The sequence below is a fragment of the Phocoena sinus genome, chromosome 4, assembly GCF_008692025.1.
Source record: "Phocoena sinus isolate mPhoSin1 chromosome 4, mPhoSin1.pri, whole genome shotgun sequence".
Classification (NCBI taxonomy): domain Eukaryota; kingdom Metazoa; phylum Chordata; class Mammalia; order Artiodactyla; family Phocoenidae; genus Phocoena; species Phocoena sinus.
The window spans coordinates 37965860-37986827 of NC_045766.1; the positions used below are offsets into that span (position 1 = coordinate 37965860).

General features: G+C 34.2%; 1 protein-coding gene across 2 annotated transcripts in view; it reads left to right on the forward strand.

Moving 5' to 3' along the window:
- RSRC1 (arginine and serine rich coiled-coil 1) overlaps positions 1–20968 on the forward strand; it is a 464476-nt gene that overhangs the window by 220292 nt on the left and 223216 nt on the right. For both annotated transcript variants that reach the window (XM_032631166.1, XM_032631165.1), the window contains exon 5: positions 11654–11690. In XM_032631166.1, coding sequence (XP_032487057.1) covers positions 11654–11690 — 37 coding nt within the window. The remainder of the gene's footprint in view (positions 1–11653; positions 11691–20968) is intronic.

Genomic DNA, 20968 nt, shown 5'->3' on the forward strand with positions numbered 1-20968 from the left:
CTATACTTTATATTTAAATCCAAATTTATATTTATGCAAATGTAATAATTATATAAATTTAAATTATTTAAGCTTAAGTACTGGAGAAGAAATATACTGGTTTATTTCCCCCTTTAAAAATTGTTTACCCCAGTCCTCCATGTGAAATAAACATAACATAAAATTTATAAATGATTTTTAAATCTAATGATCAATTATTCTTTTTTTAATCCTAGTTTTTTTATTGATGTATAGTTGATTTTCTATATATATATATATTCTTTTTCAGATTATTTTCCATTATAGGTTATTACAAGATACTGAATATAGTTCCCTGTGCTATACAGTTGGTCCTTGTTTATCTATTTTATATATAGCAGTGTGTATCCGTTAATCCCAAATTCCAAATTTATTCCTCTCCCCCTTTCCCCACCAAAGGTATTTTTAGATTTGGGGAGTATAGGGGAAAGTGGGACTGTGGAGGGTAAATAAGAGGTAGCTTGGAATTTGCATATGTATATTCATCTAACCATACATGTTGGTCATCTTTTGTCCCCCAGCTTACTTCCTTTCAGTCTGTATTCCACTTCTGGCCATTGCGTCAGCAAACAGCTATGTGCAGGTGTGGTCTGACCATGCCTCACTCAGCTGCATCACTTATCGCCTGCCTTCTGCCCTGGGCTTCCTGCTGTAGTATGGGAGGGCAGTCTGAAGTGCTAGGGAATTAACATTCTGTGGGGCAAACTTGACCAACAGAAGACCAGAGCTGGGAGATAAATACTTCTCTCTTGCAATTTCAGACAATTATGAGACACATAGTTCTTCAGAGGATCTTCAGCAGGACTGAGTTCCAATTGCCCACAGAAGCATAACAGCTTAATAACACATGCTTGGTTTAGTTGTTCCTCTTTCTGTATTTCATTCTTCCAGTTCCTTCTCTTCTGAACTCGGTGGGGTCATTCTCCCAAATAAACCACTTGCCTGCCAGTCCTTGTCTCAGACCCTGCTTTTTGGGAGAACTAAAGCTAAATGATGAACACATTCCAGATGTATTTCAGAATTTTAAGGAGAATAGACAGCTTCTATTTTTTTGAGCACCACTGATGTGCCAGGTTCTCTATTTTTTTTAAGAATAAAGATTAATTTTAACTTCCATTAAATTAACACATACATACAGTTTAAGAGGTCAGTAGCACAACATGGTATAATTAAACAATAATCCCCTATTGTCTCCCTGACTGCTGTTATCCCACTTCCCAGAGGCAGGCAAGTTTAATTCTTGGCAGAATCTCTCCATTGTTCTAAATATCATCAATTTGTCAATTTCAGGCATTATTTATTAAAAGCCTGTAATGCTGGATGACATTTTAGTTCTTTTACAGTCCCTACCCCACCTGTTCTACCATCTTATAATTATTTTTTATTGAATTATGACCCATGTTTACATTACTATGACTATATAAATATCATTCATTGATGATCCAAGTACTATGGCTCCTTGTATACGTTTTTGTTTCCTAGAGTATGTAACCATTTCTCATGCCTTTTTTTTTTTTGTATTTCCTGTCCCAGGCTCAGCCAGGCCTTCTGTAGAGCTGTCACTCTGGGACTTCCTTTCCCCTTCTTCTTGGGACGGTTTCTCTTCACGACTCTTCTATGATGTTTCCCCATTTCCTGGATTAAGTGTCCTCCACTTTGTTAGTTTACTTCCTAATTTTTTGATCATCTATTCAGTAACATCTTAAGGATGGATGAATGGAAGTCAAAACATAATATAATATAAAATTCATAAATGATTTTAAAATCTAATGATCAAATTATTCTTTTTTTACATCCTAGTTTTATTTAGAATAAGAAATCAGAAACAACTCAAATGTCCAACACTAATGGATATGTTAACTATTGTACATCTATGAACAGAATAGCATGTAAACAGTAAAACTATTATATGTAAATATATTTATTGACATCTGAGAAGCTGTTTATAATATATAATTAAGTAGTGAAAAAATCTAAGCTATGTACATAACAAATCAATGGTGATTCCATATTTGTAAGAAAAAAGTGTGTTTGTGTGTACACATATGAAGGGAGGAAAATACTAAAATACCTTGAGGTATTATCTTGGCTGGTGGGATTTCAGGTGATTTTTATTTTATTCTTCATTTAGAACCAGATGTGATTTTGAATTTTTCTATAATAAGCACTTATTATTTGTGGGACTGCTAGTCCATATGGCACCTTTGTGCATACTAGGAAAAGCTGTCCCTTCTTCTGGTGGATGCAGTACCACACCAGGATGCACTGCTTGGCCAGGGCATATAGCTTTTAGCTTCTACTGCCCCATTAGGTTTTCCTTTCTTCACCACTCCCCCCTCCCCATACTAAACAACAGGCACAACAGTACATGATAGTCCAGAAAACTTACCTAATAAAAATTATTTAAAATTAAAGACTAAAAGAAATATGACCTTTTAATACATCTACTCTGGGCAGGCTACTGTCCTTACTTGACCTCTAACAGGTCATGTGGGACCTTTGGGCTTGCTCTTCCTGCCTCTTCTTTTCTGCTTACCAACTCTGCTCAAATGCAGTCAGTCCTTCAGGATCCAGCTAAAATTACCCCTACTCGTTTAAATATTTCCCAACCATTCCAACACATATGGCAATTTCTCCTTCTTCTGAACTTCTCTTGAACTTAGGTCAAGAACATGGATTGAAGGGAGTGGTGATGAATAGGTTGTACCTCACTTGCTAACTGCAGACAACTGGCAGTGACTCCTTAGAGCACAGTGTTGAGAAAGATTCTTGAGCTACATTTGGCCTCAGTGGGAAAGAAGATTGTCAATGATTATGAACCTTAGTGCTGCATGTGGAAATAGCAGATAAGTAGCATGTTCACATGCAGTTTCACTGCCTGGCTTGGATGTTAACTATTTCATGCATTAGTCTTGGTTTGACAGTACAGTTTAAACATCCAAGGTACTTTTTGTTGTTGATGTTTGCTTATTTTGTTGTTACTGTTTTTATTATCTACTCAGAATTTAACATGGAGCCTAGGTATGAGGGTGCTCAATAAATATATTTCTGTTGCTCTTCCTTCATTTTTGATGTTCCAGGTCTCTTTCTAGTATAATTTCCCTTGGTCTGAAGCACTTCCCCTAGCAATTCTGTTAGATCAGATATACTTGTGATGAATTCTCTTAGTTTTTCTACATCTGAGACTGTTGTCTAGAGCATAACTTGAAAAATATTGAAATCTCTTTTCTTTCCCATGTAGGCCCTTTCTGTGACATGCAGAACTTCTTTACCTGAATAACTGTAAATAACTTATGATACATACCAACTTAGTGTTCACCTTCCCATTGGAATAAGCTCAGTGTATATCGTAAGTCCTCAGCTGTTTAATATGTTCAGTTTAAACTTGTCCTGATGTAATGGATGCTCACTAATATTTGTAAACCTAATTAAAGAATCTTAGAACAGTACACATAAAATTCAGTAACCATAGTACACTTGTCTGTGCACATGATTTATAAGTTCTAGAGCAGAATTTATTGCAAATAATAATCAGTCAGATCAATAACTACCTGTTAAAAGCAAATGTCTGAAAACTACCATTCTGAACTGTGGTAACCAAAGAATATACACTTAGATCCACTAATTTGCAAGATATTTTCCAGTCAGGGGAAAAGTGCTGAGAATTCTAACCAAACCTAGTAAGTTGAAACTAAGAATTCTAGTTTGGAACTTAGTGGTGATAGTCTGTGTTTTTGTTATTGGAGGTAAAATGTAAAAAAAATTAGGTAATTAAGAAATTATTTTTGCTTACTTCTTTTCAGTGTACTTTTTAATTCTGCCTCCTTTCAAAGAGATCAGGTTAGAAGAATGTTCTTATGTCAAGATATACATGGTATTTTTATTGGATGCTAGCCATTGGGCCAAGCTCTTTGTATTTATTTGAAAAGTAGACTTTCATTTATAGGTATTACAGTTGAAACAGATTTTAAGGTGGTTAAAAAAGCTAACATCTGTAAAGATGTTTCTTGATTTTGAAAGTAGAATACAGTCCATTATTTAGTCTGTCATATTGAACGAGTAATTATTGAGTGACTTCTATATGCATGCCAATTATCTTTTTAATCCTTGATTTGAACTTAAGAATGGCAAATTAGAGAAGGTATATATCCTGACAGTTATTTAGTTAAGTATAAGAGTTGGAATTTGAACCAAGTTTTTCTTAGATTTATAGTATTACCAAAGTTTTCATCATAACATTTGATACATAACAGAAAAAGGTCTTATACATGTGAAAATTTATCAATTATAATTTGAGATAGGAGATGTATATATTTTTATAACTTATAACTCAGGCTTTTAAAAACTTTGACTGCCATTATAAGAGTACAAAAATTAACTGTGATCTTATCTCTTATAGCTGTAGAAAACTGCAGCATGCTAATCTTTTAAAAGTGAATAATATGCTTAGTTCATAACCAAAAACCTGTTAAAATTTTTATTAAGAGTTAAACTCTGTTTTTCATAATTATTGTATATGTGCGTATTTTATGTGGGTTAATACATATATCAATACATTACTGGTTATAAATACATTTAATCTTTTATTTCTTGGTCAGTGAAATGAGACATTAATGCTACTTTATTTAGTTACATGTATTATAGTTTCTATTTTATAACTAAATACTGTATTTTGTCTTGCTTTATGAAATAGTTTTGGTTTATATTTATTTTGTTACTTTTCTACTTCCCACCCAAAAAACTTACTTTTCTTTTGGATGTCTTTTGTTTATTTAATGTTGTAAAATATTACTTTTATAAGTAAATTCATAATAGATTTTAGATTGATTTAATAGGGAATGATGAGAAAAATTTGCTTTTACTAGGTACTAGGAGAAGCAAGTGATTAAAAATATTTTTCTAAGGTAGTAGTTTGACAATGTTGATATAAAATATTGAGAGAAAGGAGAATGCCATCATCAAAAGGAATGCTGTTTTTTCAAAATAAATATCATTATTAATTGTGTCTCCTTGACCAGATTCCCTTAGACCATTATAAAACCTGAATGATCACTTTGGTGTAATTTGTTCTCATATTAAAAAAAAAAAGTTAATCCCTTCCAAGTAAGATTAGATCTAAAAAATCTTAGTCTATTTGTTTAGAAATTTCTTAAGATTATATAAACTTTATAATAGCAACAATTTCCAGATTTAGAGCATGCTTCCTTTGGCAAAATGATGAACTCTGTTTGCCACAAAGGTAAATCAGTAGCTTTATTTTAATTTCTTTTCTTGCCTGCCATGGTATGATTGATGTATGGCAACTTCTTACTGGAAGAACTAACACTGACACTGACAGGTGCCACAAGGTTTATTTAGGACAACCTCAGTCTTCTCCCAGTTAGTTTCAAAATGTCTGCCTCATACATGTTGAGCCACTGAATTTCCTGCTTTAAAGCCTCGTGTTATGCCAACATTACTATCTGTGCTGCCTCAACTACAAATTGGATGAACAGCCCGTGACACTTTTTCAATATTATTACATTAAACCAAGTGGATTTTGATTGATAACCTAATATTCAACTAATGCAAAACATCAATCATGGCAAGTATATTAATTATTTAATATTGCAGTCTAATTCAGAAATCGATGTGCTGCATGAGGGGAAGGGAAACTCATGGTTCCCAGAAGATTTAAGACAGGGAATGATTAAAAAAAGACCTGCTGTACTCCTGTGTGTTAGTTCGATACAAATCTTTATTCATTTGCCAATAATCTCTTCCCATTTTCCACTTCAGGACCATTTTATCAGTTTTGAGACCTATAATTGAATTAAGTCTGCTTTCAGCACAGGGCAAAAGGAGTTGCACAAATATTGATGAAGTCATGACAGGGACAACCCAAGAGACAGACCAAGAGGACAGGCTTTATCCCATTTGTTGCAAGATCCTTCTGTCAATGTCTTGAATCTTGCCTCTCTATTTTAAAAAAATTCATTAAGAGTTTTGGAACCACTCTTAAGACTTTTGTATTTAAATATTTACCATAATAACATTTCTATAGCACATTACAATTTATAGTGTACTTTCATATACATTATCTTGCTTATTTTTTCACAGCAACCCTATGTGTTAGGTAAAGCAAACGTTAAAAAATCTTCACATCATAGGTGAACAATTTGAGCTTCAGAGAATTTGGATTATTACCCAAGCTCATTCAACTGTTTTGCTTCTAGAACCAGGATTATACATCATGCTGTCTAATGTAGTATTTATGTACTCATGATGCTTTATCTGCGTTGTTTTGAGATGGCCACTCTTCCTTGTCTTTCTGCCCAAAGTAAGACTAAGTAAAGAAAACTGATTTTCATGAAGAACTTGTTGAAACTTTGGTGTCCCAATCTATGATACATATTAAGCTTTACAAACATGCAAACCCTCGGGATATAAATGAAAATTTCTTGATCTATTGTATCTTTTACTAGAAGAGAATGGCCTTCTTTTATGTATGTATATCGCATGATATATACATATCAAAATATATATATATGAAGGGGGAAGTGGCCTAAATATATCTTGTCATTAAAGTCATTTTACCCCAACTTTCTTTTGATTCATGTTTGCCTGGTTATATCTTTTACTATCTCTTTTTTGGAAACCTTTCTGGATCCTTTTTGTTTTTTGTCTCTTGTAAATCACACATTGCTAGATTTGTTTCATACCCAATCTAAGAATCTTCTCTGGCATTTTTAAAAAAATTTATTTATTTTTGGCTGCATTGGATCTTCGTTGCTGCATGCGGGCTTTCTCTAGTTGAGGTGAGCAGGGGGCTACTCTTCGTTGTGGAGTGTGGGCTTCTCATTGCAGTGGCTTTTCTTGTTGCGGAGCACAGGCTCTAGGTGTGCGGGCTTCAGTACCTGTGGCGTGCGGGGTCTAGAGCACAGGCTCAGTAGTTGTGACACACGGGCTTAGTTGCTCCACGGCACGTGGGATCTTCCCTGACTAGGGTTCGAACCCCTGTCTCCTGCATTGGCAGGCGGATTCTTAACCACTGCGCCACCAGGGAAGTCCCTTCTCTGGCATTTTAATTCTAGATTGTTAGGTGACCTTTCTTTTGTTTTCTTTTTGGTCACTGATTACTAAGATTACAATAGTTACTATGTACTATGCCAGCCTTTACTTGCTTTATATTCTTGCTTCTTCCTGATTTTATTTCTCTTCTTATTGCATTACATTCCTAAGAACTTTTGAATTTCCTGAGATTATGTATGCTGAAAATTGCTTTATTTTTCCTTTAATGTAAATAACAGTTTATTCACTAAATATAAATTCTAGGTTTACAGTTCTTTTTCTTTTTTAAACACTTTCTCTTGGAAGTTAATATGCCATCGTCTAGCATTAGTGTTAAGAAGTCTGATGTCAGTGCTAGTCTTCCTTTATGGAGGGGTATGCTTTTTCTTTCTGGAAACTTTTAGACTTTTCTCTTGATCTATAATATTACAGTCTTAATTATCCTTATATTATGCTTTGCTGTGGATTTTTCTTTAGCTGTCCTGTTCACTGCTGTGTGTACCCTTTCAATCTAAGATTTGAATATTTCTATATCTAGGAAATTTTCGTCATTATTTCTTCAAATAATTCTTCTCTTTTATTTTGTCTTTGCATTCCCTCTAGGATTTTTATTATATAGATGTTCATACTTCTACTCCTGTTCTTAATTTTATCTCTTGTTTGTTCTTTCATACCTTTCCTATGCTTTCTGGGAGAGTTCTTCTACCCCATGTTCCAGCTCACTAATTTATTCTTGGTCTGTAGCTATTGTGCTTTCAATTCATCCTCTGAGTTTCTAACTATTGTATTTCTAATACTCATTATCTCATATTGATTCTTTTTCATAACTGTTTTTCATATTTAGTTTCTAAAAATCTTCCCTTATCTTTGAATATGTTATTATATTCTTGCTCGATCTGTTTTCTCTGGATGAGGTTGCTTTCTTTGTTGTTTTTCTGTTCCTGTGCCTACACACCTCAAAGATCTTAAAATTTTCCTTGTGGGTTTCTCTTTTATTTTCTTGCAACATTCAGCTGCCTTGGCTATTAATTTTAATCTAAGGAGAAGGGTGAAAGTCTAGGCTCTGGCTTGTGCTCCTCCAGGTTAATTGTTCTACTCTGGCCTCAGTCAACCACTTTTCCATTGTGTCTTCCTACTTTATCAAAAACAACCCAAAACAAAACAAAGCGAAACAACCACCTACCACCCACCACACACATACACACAGCTCCCAAAACTATTCTTCCAAACAGCAACTCACTGTTGCAGTTGCCTTCTTTGAGTGGTATGGAGCTGGGTAGGACCACCCAGAGACCTGGGATGGTTGCTACTGACTATCTAAGCTTGTCTTAATGATGGCTAGATGTCAGACTCTTATTAGTTGAATACATAACTCTGATTCAGGCACTGTATTAGATGCTGGGATATAAAAATTAGAAAGATGTAATTCATGTCCTCAAGGAGTTTTCATTTTAGTGGTTGTCAATGGGAAAGTAAATACGTATTTATAATAAAGTGTGATAACTTCGTGATGTGAACACATGGGGAGAGTTCAGTACCTTATTTATGAGGAAAAGAGGTTTCCCCAGTGGAGGTTTTGTTTAGGTTGAGTTCTGAAGAATGTTTTTATATTTTAGATAGATAAGGAGGATTAGAGGAGTCTGGAACAAAAGGAACATCTCAGGTAGAGAGAGTGAGTGGTTCAGTGATGATTAAAGCAAGGTTAGTAGTTTGTTATGGCTGTTGCTGCCACTTTCCATGTGATAATAGCTTTGGCAAAATAACAGAGGGAATTAGTAAACTGGAGTGTAGTAGTATATTGTGGATTTTAAGAAGGAAATTGACATAATCAAACTTACATTTTACAAAGATCTTAATGTATTATGGAGAATGAATTGACATGGGGCAAGGCAGGGGTCACTGAGACCCATTAAGAAGCTTTGCAGTCATCAGGGAGAGAAAAGATGATGGCCTAAAATAAGACATAGCTGTGAACATAGAAAGAAGTGGTTAAATCTAAGTGATAATTAAGGACCAAGACCTTGTGGTTGATTACATTTGTTTACGTTTGGTAGCAAAGGAAAGGGGCAAGTGTCAATGTTGATGTCTAGTTTTCTTTCAGGCATGCCATTCAAAATGCATATTTCCTAGAATTATTTAATTTAAAGAATCACTTGGAAACATAACAAAGCAATACCTAGCCAACCTTCCTTCCTTCCTCCCATTCTCCCTCTCCCACTTTCTCCCCCGCCCTGTTCTCCCCCACTTCCTCCCTCCCCCCTCCTCCCTGCCTCCTCCCTCCCTCCTCCCTCCCTCCCTCCCTTCCTTCCTTCCTTCCTTCCTTCCTTCTTTCTTTCCTTTCTTTCTTTTTCTTATCCTTGATTCCAAACTGCAAATAACTCAGAAAACTGGGAAATTTTCCCTAAGTTTGTGACGAAGTCAGTTGACAGCAAAACCTACCCTGAGATGAGGCTGTTTATAGTCTTTGTTTATCCCACTTTGTGTGGACATTCATGTTTCTTTCAGAATTATTAATATGTATGATGATGAGATGCTTCTTCAAGCCTTGCTGTCAGTGTTTTATGACATACACTATATGTACCTTATTACCTTTCTTAAAATCCAAAATACTCTAATGAAGCATGTCTAACCCCAATGGTTTCAGATAATGAATTATGGACTTGTACTTTGAATCTGAGCATTTTTGTTCTTTTATATTGCAGCATTATTTTCTAATAAGAACCATGATGTGACAATGTAGCCATGGGGGAAAAATTAAGTAGATGTGTATTATATAGTATAAATATACTTGGCTCCAAGATAGATTGCCACGTTCAGGTACAAAACAGTGTGTATATTATGCTTCTGTTTGGGTTAAAAAAAAGAAGAAGAAGAAGAAGAGAAACACACACACACACAGCAGCATGCATACACATGCATAGACTATCTTTGGAAGGACAAACAAATAACTAATACCAGTGATTGAGAATTGGGAGTCACTGATGGGAGGAAGGTTTAATTTTATTGTAACCTGTATACATACACATAAGTACATATTACACTGTCAGATGTCTCACTATATGTATTATTCTTTTTGTTTAAATTTTAAATTGCACAAATGGTTATATGAGAATTTCCTTGTGAAAACTTAAAGATTCATCTGACTTCCAGCTCCAACAAATACATTAATTTTATAATAATAAAGGTAAAAATAATTATTTATGTAGCTATTGGCCTTCTCTGACACCTTGTTACAATTTATTTCTGTCATTTTTCATTAGGACTGCATCCAGAGGATAAGTTTCAGAAATCCTTAAATTTTTAAATGTTGAATATATAGCATTGCCAGAAGCAGAAAGCAGAAGAGAGAATGGCTAAAGATGAGTACTAATCAGTAGACAGTGGAATTTATTCCCAGGATGCCAGACTGGGCAGTGAGAGCAAAGGTTGGAAGCCATGAGTATAGTTTTCAAGCAGTAGAGCCAAAGGGAAAAGATAGGGAAATTTGAAAAGATTGTATAGCAAGACAAAGGAAACAGAAGTAAGTAGATTTTTGGCAAAAAAAAAAAATTGGAGACGAAATAAAGAGAAAAGAAATAAAATTGGGGCCACTTTAGAGAAAGAAAGAGGTATGGGGAAAAGATTAAACATCATGAATGCAGTACTGTTGTTGGATGTTTCATAATTATTTTCTGCAATGTGGTAGAAGTATAATTTTATGTTAAAACAGATAAGGCATGATGTTAATGATGGAATTCAAATACTGCTTGTTGGAGTGAGAAAAGTCAAAGTCCATTTGTCACTAATAAATTAGCATTGACCGAAATCAGGAAAAATATCTCACTATTGCCATATTTCACCAAATGTGTATTTAAATTATCTTTGCTACTTGCACAGTTATTTGTATTTTTAGTTTCATCAGCACTCTTTTTTAAAGTGAAAAGCAAGAAATTAAATACTTAAAATATATTGTGATATTTGATGTTTGTGTTTCCGTTGGTGATTTTTTTGCTTTTAAATATTACAATAGTCTTAGGTTCTGATTTGTAGTGGGCACTAAGTTGATAAAATTCATGCTAGGAAAAAATTTAAGATTGACTTATTTAGCTATGTACTCACAAACATTCTTTTTGTGGCCATTTTTTATATAAAAATGCACCTACTGATGGATGGATATTTGATAAAGCAAATTAGTAAAATGTCAATTGTAGACTCTAGATTGTGGAAAGAATCTGTATGTTTGAACATTTTCATAATAAACATTGAAGAAACATAAACTCTAATGAAATAGCTAATGTAAAATAAAGACAGTGTGCAAATAGTAAAATAACACATTTGATTTCTTTTTTGTTCTCCACTGACTTTGAAAAGTCTGAAACATTCTTTCTACTAGACGAATATCAATTTTAGCGGTAGTACTATTAGATATAAATAAATTATCTGTTCCGTAAGGAAATTGTTTTGTCCTTAAAAACAATGTTATTATGAACATTAGGAAAGATATATGAAAAAATTATAAGGGTTTGTAAAATATTTTTGAGGTAAACATAAATTATAGCAGACAAGGGTTTAACAACTATTTTAAACTTTTATTCTTCTATTTTAGGGAATCTGGAAGCATCAAAGCTGTATTAGAACATCTGGTAAGTTCTAATTTTCTCTTGAACATTTGCATCATCTTTGATATCTGCATTCTAAATGAACACTTTTGAATGAGCTTTGAATACCTTGTATTGAGAAAGTCAACCATTTCCCAAAGGGTCAGCTTACTGTTATTACGTGAAGGCACTTACATTTTCATTTATCTTATCATTTCAAGGGAATTAAAATTTTTTTTAAATTACATTTTTTTCTGATGTAGAGATGAAATAAAATGGATGACAATCCTTGGATTGATGATTGCTTTAATTATAAAGAAAAGTGTTTGGTGTAGAATTTTTGGCAAATCTTGATCTGACAAAAACAAGCTTGTGTTTTAAGAAAAACACAATCAAATATTGCATGCATAAATATGGTATGTTTTAGCAATTTAACTGCTTTGAAAGAAGTGCACAGCTTTGTTTTTCCTGATGTCTTTGCTTTATGAATAATGCATTGGTTTAAACTACATTCAGTTTTAGAATATAGAATAATTGAGATGCAAAATTTTTGGTTTAAGTAAACATTTTTAAAACAAGTAAAATTCCAACTGACTTAACATTAAAATCTGTCAATTCATCAGAAAATTGGAAGAACTGTTGTATTATACCAGGTCCAAAATTCATTGAGCTCACCACATTGAGTGTTCATTACAACATTAAGTAGTTCATTTAAACAGAGCATTATAAAGTCATGCTCTGGTTTCTGGTCAAATCCAAACGTTGAATAATTAATGATAGAGATTCTTTTGTAAATACAATCTAAGTACTTTTTTAATGCAAGACTTCATTCGTATATCATATTGTAGCTTTGTTAACTATTAATGTGCTTTTGTTCTGCTCCCACAAAGCAAACAGTAGCAAGAGGCAGCTTCATTTTTATTTAATAGTAGTTTTAGAGTTAGAAAGGATTTTTGGTTTTTCTTTCAATAGCTAAAGGAAACTGAGGAAACCTAGACTTTTTAAAAATGATAAAATCATCCTAAAAATTACAGATTAATTATTAAAAGCAGAATATAATAAACTAGTTAGAAAAATTGAAGTATATATATTTGTCCAGATTAGAAGTAATTAAATAATATTGTTACTCTCATTATTAAAAATTATTTCTTGAATCCCTGTTTATCACTTCATTGTGGCACATGATATTTAGGACATACATGTGGACATCAGAATAAAAATATTAATCTAAGATATCTAATGCCAGTATCAATTGACAGCTTATAACAAGGAAGAACAGCTAACATAGTTCCAAAATGAGCTGTCTTTTATACTTCTCTTGTAAATTACTATTTAATAAAAAGACTGTATATTTACTTGGTTCATATTCATCAGTAGATGAGTTAGATTCTTTTTTTTGTTTAAATTCCATATTTTTTTAATACTCACTAGTATGAACTTACATTCAGTGACAATTTCATGCATTTATACTCTACTTATAATCTTATGCAGCAGTGGTTTTCTAACTGCCTTGGGCTGCCAGGAAGTCTCCCCAAAACAGGTGGCACTCCAGAATTCCCCTGCCCACTTTAGCCAGAATAGTTCCCACTTTTAGTTATTTTGTATACTTTTAACCTTTTAAAATAAGATTTCATCTGAACAAAGAATTCTTCAGCTAAAAGTATTTAAAAACCTTTTCCATTTTTGACTCTGAGTTATATTTCATTTTATCTGGGTCACATACATCAAATGTATTTCAAAGATAAGGCATTTTAGGGGTGAGAGAGCCATGATTAGTACAACAGGTAGTGGAAGTAGATGATTTTAATGCATTTTACTTAAGTCATTCAAATTCTATAACTTGACATTGTAAAATTGACCCACTGACTGTGAACTATTAACAATAATATGAATACATGAATACATATTATCACATATATACACATATATATTGCTTTGTACACTAATAATATTCAGTAAAGTCAATGATATTCTTTATAACTGCCTAAGAAGGAAGTGAACTTAAGAATTCATTGGTTGAGCACAAAGAAACCTGTCTGTCTAGCAACTGTGGGCTCCTTAGGTTTGGTCTCTCCACTTTCCAGCTGAACAGATACTTATAACCCTTGTCTTCTAGCACACGTACCCCTTCTTTGAATTGGCTGCATACCAAATACAATTAAAGTATAGATTCTAATAGATTGATTTTAAAAAATATATGGTGTAACATTAAAATGAGAAGAACATCCCACACATTTGGAGTTAATCTCTTCTTAATGTACCCTTCTTGTCTTTTCAAATTTATCTGGATTATCATAGAAAATTAGCATTGTTCTAAGAGAGGGTGAAAGCCATATAAATTTAAATGAGTTAAGAAAAATGGCATGCAGTATATTTGTCACAAGAACACATATATGGTTGCACTGTCTTTGTACTCTGTTTATGGGCTCTTCTTGGTATATATAGTTATCTGTAACAAGTGTGGGTGTATGGAGAGAAGAATAAGATAGGTGGACTCTGTTTCCCTGAAACCTCTTCAAGGGCCAATTCATTTATTTGTCACAATTTCTCAAGCCCTTGATTCAGTCTTTAGTCTATCATTCTTTTCTATGTTGCCAACTTTTCCTGGGAACTGTCCAGCATATCATTCTTAGCTTAAATTTCTTATAGTTTACTCCCTCCCCAATACCATTTTATTTTTCTTCTTACAAACTTGTGTACTACCCATAAAGTCTATGTCTGTTTAAAATTCTAGACAGAACTTTTGAAGGTTGGTGCCCCGACATCCATTGATGATTCTTGCCTGATGATTGCAAAATTGAGATTTTTCCAGCTCTACCACTCCCCCTATATTTAGCAGCCAGCATTCCACTATAAGGAAAAGCCCATCCTTCTTTCTTATTTTACTTACTTATTGTGAGCAAAGACTCATGACTAGGTTATTATCAGTTACTTTTCTTATTTATTTTGACACTCAGATTGTCACAGATTTGTCCAGAGAATCTTCTTTAAAGATGGTTTCTGGGTCCTTTCAACATACTCCCTTTTTTTTTTTTTTTAAGCACGTCCTCATTTTCTGACACAACAAGATGTTTCAGGCTTATCTTATACCTTCCCTGTCCCACTTCCAGAATCAGCCATTTCTTCAAATTACCCTATTCCATTTTAGAGGAAAATGGTGTTGTAGGAATCAAGGTCTGGACATGTGATATGCTCATTGTCTGCGATTTCATTACTTCTAGGACCTTTCAGTGCTAGGTTAGATAGTTAAATAGAGGTAGGTAGGTAAGTAGATAAATATTTTGAAGAACATGTGAGTCATACTGATACCTCCAATTTCAATCCAAACCACAGAATTCTTCCTTGTCCTCCCCCGTTTCATATTTGTATTTCCCTTTATGTAAAGGGAGAACCTGGACTCCTAACAACACTAATACATTTACCCATTTGCTCAATCATATAATATACATAAAATAGTTCCAGTACAGCTATATATTTTGAAAATAAACTTAAATAAAAGATTTCAAGATTTATTTGTAGTTTTTTTTCCCCTTGAGTGTAGTTTATTCCTTTGAAATATAGTGGCATTCATTTGTTTCCATTTGCATTCAATTTTAGGTGCCTTTGTTCCCATTCTTGTAGATTTAATTATGTTTGAATATCTATAATGTTAACATGCTTCCAGAAGTCAAAATATGATACACAGTAGTATCCTCAGAGAGGTGTCACTCCCTTCCTTTCTAACTATTCTCTATTCCTTGTAGGTAGCATATTTTATTAAATTCTTGTTTATCCTTCCTGTGCTTTTTGTAAAATTATGTGTACATATATGTATATGCATATGTGTATGTATTCCTATTTCCTGTTTCTTATAAAAAGCATATTGTAAGGAATTCCCGGGAGGTACAGTGGTTAGGACTCTGTGCCTCCACTCCCAGGGGCCCGGGTTTGAACCCTGGTTGGGGAACTAAGATCCTGCAAGCCATGCAGCACAGCCAAAAAATAAACAAATAAATATTTTTTTTAAAGCATATTGTGTATACTTCTTTCTATTTTGCTGTTTTCACTTATCAGTATATCCTGTAAATCACTCCATAATTACTGTGTGTATCATTATATTTACGATATTTCTTTCTCTATTTAGCTGTGTCTCCTTTATTAAGATTTTAGCCCAACTTGCATGCCTGCTACACTTTCATACATGCTGACAGAAGACACAAGATTCCCTGCGTCAGAGACAAAGCATTTTCTTACTAACAGCACAAAAAGTAGCACATACTTCATGGCTGTATAGGTTCCCCTTGACCCCCAAGTCCCATGGGGTGATGCTGCATACCCAGTGGGTTTGTGTCATCGCTGAGGGGCTCCAGATTTAGGAGTTCTTTACGGAGCTGTTAGAAAATCTGCCCAAACTTTGCCCAAGAGAAAGACATTATCTTTATTATCCTAGTTAGGTAACAAACATGCCTTCTGGCCCAGGGGGATATTCTGTCTCTGTCTTGCTGTTTGCTATACCAAAGACTGTTTGCTGTACCAAACATCTTTGAAAAGATAGTTCTGAACAAAGGCTGATGGCTGATATAAGATGTACAGAATGTTATGGAGAATTGTCTCTGAAGAGCTATTGTAATTATGATGATGAAACTTAGGAAGGTTTGCATTTTTGTTCTATTGGTTACCTTTGTATTTATACCTTTTATAATGGTTTTAATCCCCCTTGTTCCTGTTTAACCTTATAGATGACATCCTTTGACTCCCACCTGTTACCTTCATTATAGACAATGCTCCTGTTGTATTTTCCCTTTCTTCCTTTTCCTCCCATTTCTTCTTGCTGTGTTTTTTGCTACTTTGTTAGAATATAAAATGTTTGCATACTATTCTTCCAGCCACGCTTACGTTGTTTTAGAATCACCTTTAAAATTAAATATATTAAATATTTGCCATCAGTTTGTTTGCTGATATTTCCCCATTTATCTCCTGTTTGTATAAAACTCATCCACTAGTATATTCCTCAGGAAAGGCTCCTATGTACATTATTCTCCAAGATCTTGTACATTCCAAGCTGTTTTTCTGGAGTCTTGCAACTTGAATGACAGCTTGACTGGATGTAAAACCCTTCGCTTACAGTTTTTTCCTTGACTTTCTTGAGATATTATTCTGCTCTTGATGTCTCTGGTACCAGCCTTATTTATTTATTTATTTTGCAGTACAGGGGTCTCTCACTGTTGGGGCCTCTCCCATTGCGGAGCACAGGCTCCAGACACGCAGGCTCAGCGGCCATGGCTCACGGGACCAGCCGCTCCGCGGCATGTGGGATCTTCCCAGACTGGGTCACGAACCCGTGTCCCCTGCATCAGCAGGTGGACTCTCAACAACTGTGCCACCAGGGAAGCCCATTGCCTTATTTTTTTTACCCTTATAAATAATTAGATTTTTTTTGCCTTGAGACATTGCCATTTTTTCATTGATCTTGCTTTTACTAGGATAATTCTCAAAGTTGATTGTTTCTGACTAATTTTTCTGGGCAATTTCATATGTAAACTTAAGTTTTCTCATTTCCAGAAATAATTTTCATGGATTATAGAATTAAATATTAGTCCGTTCCATTGTTTTATTTTCTTCTTTAGTGACTCCAATATATAATCTTTCTTTGCTTGTCTTCTATTTCGGTCCCTTTCTCTCTGACTCTTTTTACTATTTTACTTTGTCTTTATTCTCTGAATTGTTTTCCTGCTTTTATTCAGTATTTCTTATTAAATTTTTGTTCAAATTTATTCTTCTTTGTGCACCTTATAATGTATTTTCCATATCTGAAATATTTTTCCTTCCATTTCTGTTTTTATTTTTTGAATGTCTGATTCTAGGTTTTCTTTTTGTTATTTGTCCAAATGAGTCTTGTGCTTTGTAGTTGGTTTTAGGGGAAGAATTTTCATCTACTGAAATGTTTTAATTTGCGTTTTCTAGTTACTTCTTACAGTAGCTTTATATGAGGGTGATTTGATTTCTTTCTTTTTCTTCCTTCCCTTCCTCCCTCTCTCCCTCCCTTCCTTCCTTCCTTCCTTCGTTTTAGAAATCCTAGACATTTTGTAGACAGGGTTCCTAGTTTAAGAGTTGCCGTCTTCTGCAGTACATCGAAGCGTAATTTCTCTAACAGATGATGATGGGGGTGGCAGGGAGGAAGGGGTTGACATGTCCTGTTTCTCTTTAGCAGTTTGTTTCTTACTACTTTCTTTCTTGTCACTGACATGTATTCTGTTTACCTGATTTTCTCCCAGAAGCAGCTTCCTGAGGCTGCCTCTTCTGGTCCCACTCCTTTTCAAGCCCCTTTCCTCTAACTGGTGCTATGGTAACACCAAATCCTAGGCCTATGTTCACTATTTTGGCATTTTAGTGTTGCACTTTGTTTTTCTGTGGATGATTTTTGTTTGTACTTCCAGTTATGTATTAAACTTACAGCCATTATCAGGGGTGGCACAGGGTGGCATGTCTTTGAAAAATTTTGCCTCAAATGAGAAATTCATAATGAAAAATGTCAGAAATCAATGTTGAATAGACCTTGAATCCTCAGGAGTCCTCCTACAGGGTCCTGCCGAATATCAGCAGAATTGAATATAAAACATCTCAGAGTTCAGTGTCCATATCTATTTAAGCTTAGAGAAAATGAGTGGAAACATTGCTTATAATGTTGTACTTAGATTTTATAATGAACTTAAGGAAATAGTATTTTTTATTTGATGAAGAATCATATACAAATTAAAGACCTTCTGATGTGGCTCCAGTGTATGTCTGTTAACACAGCAGGGTTGAAGGAGTGGAGGTGGGTGGTTATTAGATGGTGATGTTGCTCCTGACTTTTTTTTATTAAAGATGTCCTAGCGTGTGGAAAATTGACTCTTAAGTTCTCTGTATATCAAAGGTAGCTGACTCTATATTTTTTCTGCCATCCTATGTTTTTAAATTCTGGATAATATAGTGAGTAGTAACCCTTATTGAACTATGTAATAGGGGGTTAAAAGGTTTACTTTTTAGAGTGTTTTTAATACAGTCAAGTAGGTGACATTAACATGCATTTTTATTGTTAAATTATGAAAGTGTACAGGAGATAGAACCTTGCCATTTGATTATAATATAGCTATGATTGTTTTATTAGCAATCTATAAAAATAATGCTATCCTTTCCTCTTGGGAGAGGGATTGAGATCTGAATATATTAGGTTGCGCTATATGAAAAGTTGTCATTTTCTTTAGGTCAAAATAGTTTTGTGGGTTGTTTCTAGCTTGAAAGGACTGCTGTGCCATGCCCAGCAGGAAATGAAGTGAATTATCCTGATCAGTATGATATTTCTAAACTTCCCTTGTTCTCTTTTCTGAAAAGTCAAATAACTGGAGGTGGGTTTGGGTGGGGGGACATGTTCTAGGTCAGTGCTTCACCACCTTTAATGTGCATATGAACCTCCTGGGGATATTATTTAAACTCTGGGTCTGGAGTGGGACTTGAGATTCTACATTAGCAAGCTACCAAGTGAGGCTAATGCCGCTGGTCCAGTGACCACCAGAAAGAAAAGTACATTGAAAGGCATTGACTTGAAAGACATGTGTCCAATGAACAAGGCCCTCTGAATCTGATGGAAAATCTAGATGTTCCCCCATATACTCATTGAGTATGATTCTGCAACCTGTGAATGATTAGTTGGGCATTCATAAACCCAGGGAGACAGACACTCCACAGGTTTATACAGGGTGAAAAATTTCATCATCTTACTCTGTGAGAGTGGCAAAGGGCTAATTTTTTTTTCTTCTTTATTTGGGTTCTGGATATTAAGTTGTATATTTCAGGGCTGGAGCTGGACACTAGGACTAATAATACCTTGTTCAGCTGTAGGTGGAAAGTTAAATAAGTGATGATAAATCTTTTAGTAAAATGGGTTACAAGTATTTACAACTTTAAGTGGGATTTGCTTTCTATTAATAGTTGAATAGCCAAAGAACTCTGGAGCCATACCTGTGGGTTTTTTCTCCCCACAGAGGTCTCATTTATGTTTCTTATATTGTATAACATCTGAGAGTGATGACCTACTTGTCCTTGTGGTCAGGCAACACAGTCTGACCATTTTAAATGTTGAAAAGCAACTGTCATTAATAGCTTGTTTAGCCCATCAGTGGTTTGTAGAATATAGTTGCTGCTTGCCAGAAATGTAGGCGGGCTCTTGCTATTACATGCTCATCAATAATACTACATTCTAATAAAAGCCCTTTTCTCTCTGTTTTAGGCTATTTTGTGTAGAACTCGAAAATAAAACGGCTGTATTTCAGTTCACAGACTAAAGATTTTATTTAATGCAAGCGTAAATACAGGTTATGTATTACTGTTATACTTTTGAGGATGCATGCAGAGGTTTTGAACCCTATTCTCAAACAGAGGTTATGAACCCTATTCTAAAGTCACTCATCCTTTGTCTGTTACGTTTTAAAATACCTATCTTATTTTAATGTTTCACCACTGTGTTCCCCCCAAAATATTTTTGACATTTCTCTAAATGAGTTTGAGAACATAGTTATCTCACAATACACTGATGTTTCTCATACACTCTATATATTTATTAAACACTGATGAAAACTATTATCTCATATACTATTTAGGGACTTCAATGTAATAGATTCCTCTCCTCCCAGCATTTTAATTTTTTTTTTTTAACCTAAGCTGATATATATTTCAGGTTTAGGGTAAATGTGCATATTAAAACCGACACTTTCCTTAAATTGTGATCGTGAGATAAAACAGCATGAAGTTTTTCTTCTCTCTGAAAGATCAATTCTATAAATTTTTCTCTCTTTCCTTTTAAAAAACAAGTGTGTCCTATGAATGTATGTAAATTAAAATACCTTTAATGTGGATTAAATATTAATATTGTGTTACTGCCTTGATTTCTTAGGCAGTTTACAAGTCCTAAATCTGGGAACCGGCTCACATTTCAGTCAGAAACAGTACCTTGTCAGTGATGCATTTCTCTGAAACATTTTGATCAGTTACAAGTTTATTAAAATTTGCTTCTGCAGTAAATGATTAATAAATATTATCTAGTCAATCAAACAGCAGGAACTTGGGCCCTTTTTCTACCCTTTCTCCCTCCCCTCTCTTCCAAAGAAAGATCTGTCAGTTGTTGCTTTTTTAAGACACGGTGGTCTTGGTAGAAAATGGTGGCCAGTTAGCTTAAAAAAAAAAAAAAAGACAATATGTCATGTAATTTTCATGATATTACTAATAGTCTCAGATTTATGTTTAACCTAGATAAAATTTATTGTCTGACTTTTATGCACATGTGCTTATTAAAGCTTTATAAAGTA